Source organism: Motacilla alba, chromosome 1, assembly GCF_015832195.1.
Source record: "Motacilla alba alba isolate MOTALB_02 chromosome 1, Motacilla_alba_V1.0_pri, whole genome shotgun sequence".
NCBI lineage: Eukaryota > Metazoa > Chordata > Aves > Passeriformes > Motacillidae > Motacilla > Motacilla alba.
In genome coordinates, this window is record NC_052016.1 from 107,352,955 (window position 1) to 107,366,983 (window position 14,029).

General features: G+C 40.9%; 1 protein-coding gene across 1 annotated transcript in view; it reads right to left on the minus strand.

The window, feature by feature from the left end:
- Positions 1–12,976, minus strand: part of VEGFD (vascular endothelial growth factor D) — a 30,938-nt gene extending 17,962 nt beyond the window's left edge. Inside the window, exon 1 of the mRNA XM_038149359.1 lies at positions 12,248–12,976. Within this exon, the coding sequence (XP_038005287.1) occupies positions 12,248–12,337 (90 nt within the window). The 5' untranslated portion in view covers positions 12,338–12,976. The remainder of the gene's footprint in view (positions 1–12,247) is intronic.
- Between the last annotated feature and the right edge of the window lie 1,053 nt (positions 12,977–14,029).

The following is a 14,029-nucleotide window of genomic DNA, read 5'->3' on the forward strand; positions in this document are numbered from 1 at the left end:
ATCAAAATTATGTCTAAGACAGGCAGCAGAACCCACCTTTGCAGAACTCCATTTTTTTTCCTTGACATGTGCTGCTCTTTTCAGTAGCATTAATGATGTGTTTCAAAACCTCCTGGAGGTATTTTGAACGACGGAGGAAAGATGTGGAGTACAACAGTAAAAAAAAAGGCCTGCTAAGGTTCTAAATTTACTTGAGGATGTATAGCATAACAACATATGAGGTTGTATTTAAGAAAACAGATGCATTAATGATTCACATTGATGCAGATGAATAATACTTTGTGTGCATGGGAAGGCAAAAATAAAAATTGATAGAAATTTATATTTTGCTCAATCTGCCTGCATTTCACTCTGTACTCAAACATGCTCACAGACCCGGGAAATACATCCTGAAATCTTTACACATGATTACTTTCCTCAAACCCCAGCCTCATAGTCTTTCTCTGCAATAGGACATAAACCTCTGCTTAAAGCTAAACACGTGTAAGAATTCTTCTGATAAGGAATGTTTTTCTGAGTTAGGGTCACAGACACTGTCATGGCAAGTGCTGCATAAATACCAATGGAAATTTTCAACATTACCACTGTGTCTGGGGCCAGGACAAATGATTAAGGAACCTCTCGATAACCTTGCACAGTTTTATGATCCATCCTCTCAGCAGCTAAGCAATAGAAAGAAGGTAACAGCTTTATCTTGCCAGCTGCAAGCAGATTGTAGCTGCATAGCACAGTGATGATTCTCTTAAAGCCATTGAATCACAAACTTGGCCAAACAGGCTTTAGATAAGGTCAGACTAAAGCTTTCCAAATTAACCAGTCTGGGGGGTGGAAGTTTTGTCTCAAAATGAGGGCACCTGAACACAAAGAGTACTGTGAGGATATTTTGAACCTCTATGCCAGCATTGTGTGTTTTATGCAGCTATAGCACCTGCATTCAGGTCAAGAGAAGTTATGTAGAAGACTTGATGCAACCAGAAGGTGAATTCTCCCTGTTCCAGTGCTGCCTGGAGGCTAATCTCAGAACTAGATTCAAACCAGTTTAAATACTAGGTAGATGGTTCATCACCACAAAAAAATACCAAGGAATTTTGCTTCTATGTATGCTACACCTGAAAACAACCTCTTTTTCTCTTCCATGATGCATTCCCCATGGTGATTTTACCACAGTGATTATAGTTGATTACCAACTGATTATAGTTGCAGGCTCATCCTGTGGACATAGAGTGCCTACAGTTCCCTGCCACCCCACAATTATCAAAAATGAAAAATAATCTGATTCCATGATTCTATTCCCCTGAATGAATATGAACTATTTATCTGAGACTCCTCTAATAGATAATGAAGAAAAATTGGGCTGCTGGGTGAACATTCATCCCATTCTGAAGCCTGTTGAATTAACTGTGCCTCCAAAATGCCTCTTCCTCTCCACTCATGCTGAAGGATGAATTGGCAGACCAGCTTAGCTGTAGTGAGGAGACCTGAGTCCCACTCAGCTGAGAGTTGTCAAATGAGATTAAATACCCTCTCCTAATCTAAAGCACAAGCAATTTATGAGGTAAACAAACATAACCATCCAGGAAGATGGTCAGGGTCAGAAGGACCTGGGACTGGCTGAAGGCCAGCACTGGCAGAAGAAAGTGCTCCATTCCCTGCCTCGAAGCCACGGTGCAGTTGCCCAGCCCTGCTGTGGCTCCCAGCACACAGACTGTGAGCTGATGTGACAAAGGAACTGCAAGGGAGTTCCCATGGAAAAGTTTGGTTCTCTCTTGGCAGGAGAATGCCAAGCAGCTCCTGCCATTATGATGCCAACACAAAGTTTTCCTGGTAGGAACGACAAGCTTGTGTGGAGTTTTTGCAGGTAGAAGAACTCTTCTGAGCGTTTTCATCATTATTAGTAGTATTTTTAGCATTGCATTGAGGAGTATTGTGTCTCCTATCAGTTTGGAGTCAGGTAAAAACATGAAATGAAGAGAAGATAGCTAACCTGGTGTCTATAGCCAAAGCAAAATGTACAAGAAAAGAGAGGAAGGCATTCATCCAAAGGGAGTACCAAGGAAACACAGAAGATATCACTCAGAGTGACGAGCCATGATTTTTAGGTAGCAGGGGCTCAACCATTGCCAAATTTTATCATAACAAATATTGTCTATAATACACCATCTTGTATCCTTGGGGTATTGTACAACAGGTAAGAAAATAGTGAGAGAATCTTCTGCAGTTTGAAAACATGAAGCTTGGAGGAGTGACTTACTGCCCTATCAACAAGCAACTGCAGCACCCCATAAATATCTATCATGAGGCACCTAACTCTGCCACATGTCTGACACATATTAGCATGCATTCATTTTATCATCACTTTGTATTTCATTTCCGAGGAGACAAGGAGTATTTCTTTTTCAACAGCTCCAGTAAAATCATACTTTCGATTCTCTGTTAGCTATGAACTTCTGATATATGAAGTTGCATCTCTGGCTATATTCCCTCTGGAAGTATCATTGTACATTATTAGCACACAAATAAGCTATTTTTAATTACAGTGAACATGACCATAGGGAGACAAAACAATTAGATATTTTGACTTCCTACTAAAATTGTTCTCTGAAACATGATGGGCTTGTCATGGGATTTTTAAGCGGCTATTACAGTCTTTGTTATCTCAAAAGCATGGATGAAATTTCAGGAGCATGCAGTACTTCACCTTCAAAATATTGTAAACAAATACTTAAATCTCTTCTAAAAATGTTCCATCTCTCTCAGTGCACTGCCTTGTCCAGACTGAACATTCATTTGATCATCAGAGTTACAACATTAATAACCTGAAGGGGCATTCTGTTTATAGTGGGGACAAGTTTGGGCCCTGTGAGACAAATTTCCAGCTGTCACTTTTTTAAAAGGGTTTCTTTTTTTCTCCAGTGAGAGCTGTATTGAAAGCATACAGCTGTATTGTCCAAGTATATAGCAAAACAAAAAAATAAAATACACAAAGGGATGGAACTACTTCCCTGAAAATGCTCAAGGACTGAAAAACAGGCACAGGAAAATTTTGCCTCCCTCACTCACAATCTTGCAAAACCTCTCTGCAGTCTGCCTTGAGTTAGAGAGTGTTGGCCTTGGCTGTGCATCCTCTCAGGAAAGGGTGACTGACCACAGCTCTCCATCCTGAAGTCCTGTGTGCCATGGCTGCTGGAAGAGAAACTGCATTGAGCCCTGGCTGTAAGAAGAGCAGTGTGGAGTTCTACACGGTGCCAGAGCACACAAAGAAGGACTGACAGATATGTTTTGGATTTGGGAGTAACAAAAAATGGTCAAACTTATAGTCTGGCCAGGTGTTGTATGAGGTGGCAGAGGGCTGACGGGGGACATTGACCTGAGACTGTCACATTTCTCACTGACACGTTTGTGATGTTTGAGGGCCTCTTCTGCTAAACCTTGCCAGTACATCATCTGACTGAGACACAAAACCACAGGAGGAGGAAGCTCTGGACTGCTCCACCTCATGTTCAATGTGGTAAAAAATTTACTCCAGACACTCCTTCTTGAGAGTCTGTATTCTTGGTCTCCAGTTTAACTTCCATTGAAAAAGGAGCCCTAATTACCCATTTTCTAAACTTGGTGGTCAAGGTGATGATAAAACAGCTTCTACTTTAGCTGAAGATGATATGTTTTCAAAAGTAAACCATATTAACTTCTCTGGGGCATCAAGACAACAGCTGTTTTATATTTTGAATGGCCTTTAGAACTAGAATAGATCTTTTTGTGGTGTTACAGCAAACAAATCAGACTTCTTGCTCTTTAGTAGCATGCTTACATTATAAAAATCCTTGGAGATGAGATATTTTGGTTGCTGTATTCTCTCTTGAATAAACAAAAATATTGAAAGCAAATAACTGCAAACATCAGAACTGGACATGGTTTTGTGGAAGCATGAATCTCAGAATATTTCATATCATTTTTATGTCCAAAGCAGAGACTGATAGTATTTTATCAAAATACCTCTCAGAGCTATATACTTTTCTCCAGTTAGGTCTTTACACCAAAAATGAGGCACTTATTTTTTTCAGCCAGCAAACATTTTGAGTATCAGCTTTGTCGCTGTCATTAAACAGATGCTTCTTCCCACAGCCAGGTCTTTTGGCTCTCATAGGAAACCTCTCATCCTTCAGTTGTGATTTTGAAGGTAACAACATCCACTGTGCATCAGTTTGCTGGCAGTAATGGAAAAGCTGGGGTGGTATATTGTGGCTGCATTCCTCTTCACAGAGAAAAGCAAGGCACAACTTCCCAAGGATATTTCTGGGATTCACATTCTATGAACCTCAGAGAAAGAAAAAAACAATTCTTATCTCAATTGCTGGTCCTCTTGTTGTTCACCAGTGGAATGCATTGTGGAAGATTGTTCACCTGAAGGGAGCTGGTAATTGAATTCTGGTGTGAGTGTTTGGATTCTCTGACCAGTTGAATCCAGGTGGGTGTGTTGGGACTGTCGGCTGAAAGTCACAAGATGCTGGGCAGTGGAGTTGAGTTGGGTGCTTGTGCAGATTCAGCTTAGATTCAGTGTAATATATTGTAATATAGTATGCAATAATACAGTATAATAAAGTAATTAATTAGCCTTCTGATATCAATGGAATCAGATGCATTGTTTCTCCCTGCCACGGGGGTCGCCATGTTTGTGATAGTACACGAAAGAAGAGTTGGTCTGCTAAGGTATGGCTTCTTCCTGGTCAAGCCTAGTCAAACTACATTGAGAGTTTACCTTTAGGTCCCTCCTACAGTGATCACACAAAGTACATTCATCCGGTAGGTGAAAAAAAACAGATGATTTGTCATAAATGTCCAGTGTTGTAACTCACTGATATATCCTAAATTCTGCTGACAGCTTTGGGATTCTTACGGTACATTTTCTGAGCTTCTGCTTATACACTTGCTCATATGGTCTTGCATTGCTGCAATGTGTTGAGGCAAATGTGCTGCTCAAGACAGAGCTCAGTTAGAACATTCGCTGTACACTGTTATCACTTGACTGTACACCAGGTTAGGTGCTGGCCCAACACTATGACAGGATGCACACATCAAAAATAGCATATTAAATGTGTTTACAAAGAGTGTGTCCAGGCTGTAGTCACTGTCTCTTGATATTTGTCCATTCTCTGGAAGTCATTGGGGTTTGTAGAGTGAGTTTGGAGTGGCTCAGTAACAGAGACCTGCATGAAATAGTCATGTCATAGTCATAGTCATCTATGTGCTCTTTTAATATTTGAAAATATTATTTAATGCGATGAAGGGTCCTTCAGTTAGTGCTTTTATTGGTTTTTGGGTTTTCCCCAAGACACTTTAATAAATGTTTTGAAGGTATGACTAGCCAATTGGACAGCTGGGTTTCAAAATGTCACTCACAAAGCAAAGCCATTGCCAACACTGAATGAACTTATGTTACCCCAATCACACGCACACATTTTCCTGGAATTGTAGTCTTTCTTGAGTAATATTTCCCTAGCAATTCAGAAAAGTATCCTAACATGGTTTCTGAGTCATGCTGCTAATTAAAGTGAAACGTTTTGCCTGTCTTTGTGGCACATTCTCTGTGTGCAGAGTGACATATGATATAGTAACATGATGCAACTTTTTTGCGATTCATCGTGACTCAAATAGAATTCCCTCCCCGGCTGCGCTCGAACAGTGACCACACTGCAGTCAGTGACCGTGAGTTGTCAAACCCAACACAGCCTGCTTCCCATGAAGGCATGGCTCAGGCAATCCCATCCTGACGGTGAGGAAGGTGGACACCCCTTTCCAAACCCATTCACGTGGTGCCCACACTGGATTGCCAAATCATAGGAGTCCAACTCCTTGTTGTTTGTGTTCAGTAGGACTTTGTGGAAGCAGAAGGACCCTAGATGGCGTTCTACTACCAGCTGAGTGAGCACACCTTAAATCACATTTGGGCAAAAAACATTAAAAAATACTCAGCTGTCCTTTTCAAAGGAAGGAAGCTGAATTTTTCTTAATGCAAGAAAGCTAAAATAGCCTGTGCAGTTGTTCTGTTGTTCATTGGTACAGAAGCCCATATATCACTCTTTTGCCAGGATGTTAAAAAAAATTCTGTTTGGTCTTTGCACAGGCAAAGAGGATCTGTGCAGCTGTCGTGGGGGCACTCAGCATTTTGTTTGCATTCCTCAAATCCCATCAAGATGTATGACAATTTGCAAAGCATGCTGGGGAGGTAGGAAGCAGGTGGAGAAGTAGATAAGGGAATGACACATAGTGAGAGGAATAAGAAATTTCTCAGGAATAAGTGTTTCTGTAGGAAAGTTACCATATCAGATTTACTTCTCTGTAGCAGCATAGCTCAGGTCATTTTCCCCCCTCAGCAGTATGGTCTCAAAACCAAGTCCAAGAAAGGGCAAAGGCCAGTTTTGTAACTGGACTTACTTGCCCTGAGAGAAAGACCTAAAAGAATCACAGATCCCACTATGTGATAACTATAAAAAGTATTGTACAAGGTTTTTAGTGGGAATAAGAATAAATGAGTTATCACCTACAAAACCAGTTTATTTTTCATATTTATTTATTTTTCCCAAATGCCAGTATGGTGTCCCCAGGAGATAAGACATAAGTAAACCTTGTTTGGAATAGTGGCAGTGTTGATCAGAACAAAAACTGCAGACACCATGGCAGAGGTCTCACAAGCCAGAGTTTGCGCCAGTTTTTTCCTGTTTTCAGGCATATATTTTCTCTGTTTGCCTCCCATGGGAGCCTACATTGATACCACCACACCATTGGTTATAAACAACACAAATGCCTGGGGTGGGGAGGGAAGCACCAGTAGGCTGCAGAAAACAGAAGCAAGCAACACTTGCTGAGCCTGAGCTGATGGCTTGTTTTGGTTGCATTCAGACCACTAATTACCAAAAAGATGGCCCACTGCCCTCTGAACCTGCCTTCTTGCCTCCTCTTGGTTTCACAGACTTGCAGATGTGAGCTACAACTGATGGCAAAGTTTAATTAGTGCTTAATTTCAAACCGCTGATAATTTGGTTTCTCAAAGGCTGCATCAGAATAATCTACACTGCTCTGCTCTATCCTCAGACATTAAAATCCTAGCTGAGATGGAGTGGATTGGATCAGCGGCTGGGAGGAATTTTTTTGCTCTTTCTCATGAGCGAGAACTGTTCTTGATAAAGTAGCAGCGTGTTAGTAGTTGCCTTTCCAAATTGATAAGAGCCAAGGACGGGTGCTCTGTGGCATGATAACAATACAGGATTGTTCTGTTTGCCTTCAGTGCACCTTGTCAAGACAGTAGCAGATAAGTCAGAACAAATTGGCTTTCCTCACAACTTCCCTGATAGCTTCTCCCTTCTGAAGGAAAAACACAAACAATCATTTCTGCAGGAATGCTGTAAGTATATTTTCACGCATTTTTGGCTCATTGTGCCTATCAGAGATGACAATCACAGAGAATGAAAAGCAGCAGACAAAACTGGGAGAATGAAATACTTCTGAAAACCACAATCTCATAATATTCGTTTAGAAGTGCTTCCTAACTTTGAAAGGAAGCTGGATTTGAGGATGAAAAGCCCAGATAAAACTGAGGAATTTTTCTCAATGACATTTCAAGTTGCTTTTTCTAGCAGTTGAGCACTTTGCTGGAATTTCAGGAGTTGCCTTTGAGGAAGAGATCCCATGACACAGAAGATTGTTAGAATCTAACTGTTCTAGAAACTGAGCAACATTTGCAAGCAGATTGTGGAAAGCTGTGACGATCTATCTGAAAACCACTGTCAGTTATAATTACAGAGACAAAAGCTTACAGCCAGCTCTGCTGCTCAGGTTTCCTCACAGGGCTCTGTTTCAGTTGTACAGACAGACAGACTGCAGCCGGCTCTCAGAGAGGAGATGTAAAGAGCTTCCTGATTTCTTCCGCCCATGGTGTGATGGCTCTCCAGTATTTCCATGCCTTCCCAAGGGCAAGGCATTCTCCACTTAGGTGGTCCAGGGCCCCAGGAGGGTGGGGAAGGGCTGCTTCCCTCTCACCAGTGGACAAGGACTATGTACCAGCTGTGTTTGGAAAGTGGCTTCCTGCTCTGTGCAGTTCACAGGGACAGTAGGAGATGAAGAAGATCTGTTTGAGCAAGAGTGACCACTGGAGGCTTGAACAATGTTTAGTGCAGAAGTAGAAAAGATTTAGCTGTGGAAAAGGAGTGCATGAAACAGAGAGCAGCCATGTTTACCTCCCAGCTAAGCCCACCTGGTCTTTTGATCAGAAAGCAGCTTTATAGTTCAGGGACAGTCCTCGGGCCTATCCACTGTGGGTTTCTCTCCGACAAAACCAAAGGAGGGTTCAACATGGGGAGAACACCTCTGCAAAAGGAAAAGGCTCTGAGTCTGTTTAACTTGGAAGTGACCAGTTGTTCCTTTCTCTTGCCTGTCCCCCAACACTCTATCAATAATGTGAAGCAGCAGAATTTAGGAGGAAAGCCATGATATTTTAATTCTCCAAGATCAAAACTTGTTGCCTCATTAGAGAGGGAGTTTCAGTGCTGGAAGTCAGAAGCAGCTCTGATGGATCGTTGGCTTTTCTTGGCAAAAAATTTGCCTCAGCTCTGATGAATATAGGACACAGCTCTTCACATCTAATTTTAAAATTCTGGAAAAAGTATTTTATGGCTGTTTCTGCTCTAGGAGAGGAAAAATTTGAGGGGGAGAGACAGAAAGAGAGACAGTGAAATTTGCGGTTCTCTAGCTGAGAGGTTCCAAAATGTAAGAGACTGTCAGGACAAGAACTTCAATAAGGAATATTTAAAACATTTCCTGCTGAAAAAAAAAAACCAAAAAAAACTTAATAATTCTCATTCTTCAGAAAACCCACGTGGAAATCTAATTCTTCCATGAGGACTTTATATGTTAAGTTGGCATCCTGAACCAAGCCACTGGAAGGCAAGGGCCACCCTTGACATCAGTTCAGCTCTGGAGCCAAGTGCTGTTGGGCACCTGTATGGCTGTGCTGCCCCTGTCTGAGGCTGCCCACTGCTTCCCACCATGAGCCTGTGCTCCAGTTGTGCTTCTGACTGGCAGACATTTGATGTTCAGGCTGAAACTTTCCATACCAGATGTCTGCTTCAAAATTATTTTAATAATTTTTTTCTTTCTCTGTCAAAATGGTTTGACCGCAGTGGAGGATGAAGCTCCTCCTTTATCTGTGAAAAAAATTTTTCTGTTTCCCTACTGTGAATCACAGATACAAATTTTTGATACCTGAGGAATCTTTTTTTTGCCTCAGATGTGTACATTGCTATTTTTGAAAAAAGTCCACACAGCCCTGCCAGAGCTTTGCAGCTGTCAGGTCCTGCTGTGCTGGTTCCATTCAGGAGCAGAGCAGGACAGGGGTCAGGCCACCCATGGGTGCAGGTCCAGCCTATGGGGCTGAGAGCACAGGACCTGCCCTTCTTCCCCCTCAGGCCACGGGGGTCTGGCATCCAGGACAGGAAGCTGCTGGATTTGCCTGTGGGAGGGGAAGGAAATGAGCACTCATGGAGGAGGGCAAGATCTCACCAAGGAGGCTGAGATCATCTTTGGAGATCAGGACAAGAAATGGGTCAGGAAAAGGAAAGTTGGGGCAGTTAAAACCACAGGGACAAAGAAGGAAGCTATGGATGGAGAAGGGAAGGGGGAACCTTGGTCAGATATGACTGGAAAACAATTAGGGCTGTCCATTAGGGCTGTCTCTGAGGAACTTGGACAAAAATCCTGAGGGTCTGTGACAGAAGAATGATGTCCCCATCCAGGAGGAAACACTTGGGACGGAGGGTGACACTTGGAGAGCACAAAAAAGAGACCAGTCAGAAAACAGAGTCTCTGAGTCCTGGAGGTGAGGGAACACAGACCAAGGGCTGGGAGTAGAACAGGTTGGAAATGGAGAGAGGAAGGAAGAGCTCCAACAGGCCGGGAATACATGCACATGGTGGAGAAAAGGGATTCATGTGCTCAGAAGAGAATGGAGTTTCTGAAGTGTTAGGAAAAGCCAACAGCCAACAGCTGCTGGATCACAGCAGCTTGTACCTAAGCTTTTTAACATTCATACCTTTAATCAGGATATTTGAAGGAGGAAAAGAGATAATTTAAACCCTTAGGCCCCTGAAACTCTTGCATGATGCCACACTGATGCCACCTGATGGTGTGAAGCATAAATAGTTTTAAAATGTCAGGTGTCCTGGGCAAAGCTCACCTAACTTGGATTCATGAAACAGAGGGCAGAGCAGGTTGCTGGTACTTAACCCTTCCTAGGTCTCCTCAGTTGTGTATTAGCTGCATCCTGACTTTGTGAGTTTTATCCAGGCAATGCTGCTGTTGATCTTAAATAACTTTGAAAAAAACTAGCTAGGCTAAGTTAGTGAATGCAATACATCATTTCTGTATACTGCAAAGTCAATTTGAGGTGTAAATGGTGTAAATGGTGAAAATAATCATAACTTTGTGTGCCATCCAACGCTGCAAAGTGAAGCACGTTTTGAGATGTATTTCCACATGTGTACACACACAGAAGCCCACAGGTCATACAGGAGAAAACAACCCAGAAAGCTAACACTCTATGTAGAACATTAAAAGAAAAACAAATGGTTTAGCCAAAAACCTCTGTCTATACCAAAGGAGCCAGAACAAGCAGTCTTTTCTTTTTGACAATCAGCAGCTAATGCCAGTGAAATACAGCATTTGAGTGTGATACCTTTTTGAGTGTGACACCTTTTTGAGTGTGACCTGTAAGATTCCTTTGAGATAGTCTTGGAAACTCTCTGTGAGTTGTTTCAAGAACAGTAGCCTGTGGCTAAGCTGGCTACTTGACAGTGGTAGCCAACTTTCAGTGAAAATAATCACAATTGTACCTATGTTGGACGGGCAGTCCTGTCACAGTGAATGAACTGTAAGCCAGTATAAGCTAGCAAGAAGAGCTCTTGCATTTTCTCTAGGCAAAGTGGATATGGATTCACAGTTTACAATGAAAGGGCTTTCCAGTGGTTTTACTGTTGTGCTGAATAAACTTGCGTCCCACATGTGGCCAGAATTATCACCCCTGCCAATTATGAAATGGTTGCTGCTCTGTGTTAGAAAGCACGTTCTGGTTTGAATGAAGTGGTTCCTACAGGTACAAAACCGGTGATTTGTCATGCAGTGCACAAAGTGAATGTATTAAACAATACTCTGCTCCTAATGCCTTCAGAGAATTGATTGCTGAGGTTGTAAATTAAAAGCTTGTGAGTGGCCAGCAGGCATCAGTCATCCTGAGGCACGCACTGCTCACCACTGCTGACTTACTGGGCTGGCAACAGCAGTCTGCAATTAGGCACACAACTTAGCATTTCTTTCCTAAAGCACAGGTCAGCATGCAGCAGGCTCAAGGCTCACAGACTAGTGTGTGGTCATTGCTTGCAAGCAGGAGGTTTTCTGAAGTGGGAAAAAAAAAAATATTAACTTGTTTTGCTCTGCTAGTGAAAAACAAATAATTTGTTCTGGACCACACAGTGAATTAATCATTTTTGGACAGACTGCACGAGTAGAAACTTGTTCCAGTTTTTGTTCTGATTTTTCTAAATGATTGCCCTGGATGTTCTCACATTGTCTCAAAGCCAGATCTGAAAGATCCTACTCTCCTGGTGAGGCTTCAGCTTAAATTCTTTTTCATGTACCATATTCAGAAGAAAAGTTAATTTCCAGGCAATGTGCTCTATTATTGCTAGCTGCTGTTTGTTTTAAAATCCTATATAACTTTTTCTAATGAAGGTAAAGGAAAAATGTTTCTCTGATATCTGCCAAACAAGTGAACAACTGATGAACACGTGTTCTTACAGGGAAAATTTCAATGCCAGCATACTAATCCCTGCAATTATAAATACCTGAAATAAAAAAGTGTATTTACCAAATATTCTAAATACACTGACTCATGCTTCTTTTTCTGAATTTTATTTTATTTTCCATGACTGAAACTAAAATTTTAACTCAAGAGCAAAGTATAAACCAAGTACTTAATAACTAGTAAAAAAGTAATAAAATAATAAACAGAGAATATGGATTTAAATTCCTTGTAGATTCATTTTCCTCTATGGCTGCTGAACATCTCTGCAACTAAACCATCACCAAAGGAAAAAAAAAATCCATTACCAAAACAGCAAGAAACTTACTACCTTGCACATTAAACACAGCTAATTCTGGAAATTTGTATTATTAAGAATCACAGTAAATAAAGTTCTCTTACCTTCACAGAACCATTCTCATAGTCAGATCCTTGCAGCAGATGTAGAAGAGAAATGATGAAAATATTCACAGTTGCCCACGGTTTGTACATTCTGATGTTTAAAATCCACAGGTTACTACGCAGTCGTTGTTGTACAGCTGGAAGTGTCTGTTTCAAAAGGCATTTCTCTACCACCAACACAGAAAAGCTTCCAGAATTTCTCTCATAAACTCACAAAGGATTCCAACATCTGAGAGTAAATATCTGTCTCTTTGCTGCTCCAAACAATTGTAAGTTCCTCTAGAGAATGTAATTTCTTAGAGCAGATCTTAGATACACTTGAAATAAAATCATGATAAGGTTTTAAATAGATATATATCTGTATGTGTACATATACACACTCACAAGCGATCAGGTATGGATTCCAGTTAATGAAGTTAATATATCTTCCATCAGGACTCAAGGAGACATTCAAAATCCATCTGTGGTCCAGAAAATGTAAGAAATCTGCTGGATTCTGTGCTCGGTGTTACAGCAGGCTTTTAAGATGGTAGTGCAATGGCCAGTGTTTTGAGCCGAGAGCTGTAATCCAACTCTGTATGAAAACTTTTTTCACAACCTTCATGGAAGCTTGCAGAAGCATGTGTCTTAAATCTGATACAGACTTTGGCAGCAACACAGGCAAATTTTGGCTCAAATCCCATTTTCTTCCTACCAATAGCATAGCAGTTTTTAAACTAACTGATGCAATCTAGACTCCCATTATTTTAAAGGAGATTACCTGAAACATGAAACTTTAGCACACGTTCTTACACCCCACACATATTTTATGTTACTTCTCTGAAAGAAAAAAAAAAAAAAAAGAGGGCGGGAAAAGAAAAGAGAAAGACTTTCTTTCATGTGTTCTATCTTATGTGTCAGAGGGGTTTCTGAATAAACTTTAAAAAGCAATGTTGAGAACTATCTCTGACAACAAACAATATTTTGATTTTTTAAAAGGAAGCTCATGAAGCTGTAGTATAAAAGGACAAAATTTGTTTTTATTGCAACGAAACACAACCAGCATTTCTGCTCCAAGATAAGTATGCATTTTCTCTGTATATTCCTGCAGTTTAAAAGAGAAATTTAAAAACTGAGATCAATCATTTAAAATTATAGCGGGGACAAAGACTCCAATAATTATATATATTAAATCTATATTGTTGTACTCACATATATTGTGTTCAGGAGAATATTTCCACTCTCACAGGTTTTAGTGCTTGCAGAATCAGACTCCACAGTTGTTAACATAAAACAGTCAAGTAGAAAATACTTCAGAGTCCTGGTTTCCTACCTCTGATGTCCAAACAAATGCTGTCTTAAATACAAGTTAGACTTCTCTACTTACCATTAGGTTGAATAATTTCTTCTTCAGTATTGACCACAAATAGACCTTAGCAAGAAAATTATTTTAATCTAGTCTTTCCAGTTGTTGTCTGTTAACTGTCATTAGGTTTTAGAAAAATATATGTAACTCTATTATTTTTAGCTTTGACTTTTCCCACTTGATTTGTGCAAGCAATCTATTTCTCTTTTTTTCCTTCCTCCCCCACCCACCTCACACTGGTTAGTACAAGGACAGCAGGAATTTCACCTCTTTGAAATGAGAGTGAAAAAGCTGCTTTGTCAGTGTACCTGCTGCACCCCCCATGCCTCTCCTGCCCCCAGCTGCCAGAGGTATTCCCACAGTTTTGCTCAGCCCACGCTACGAGGGTCATCCCGTGTCTGTACTGCAGGTTATAATTAACATTCTTTAAACTATTT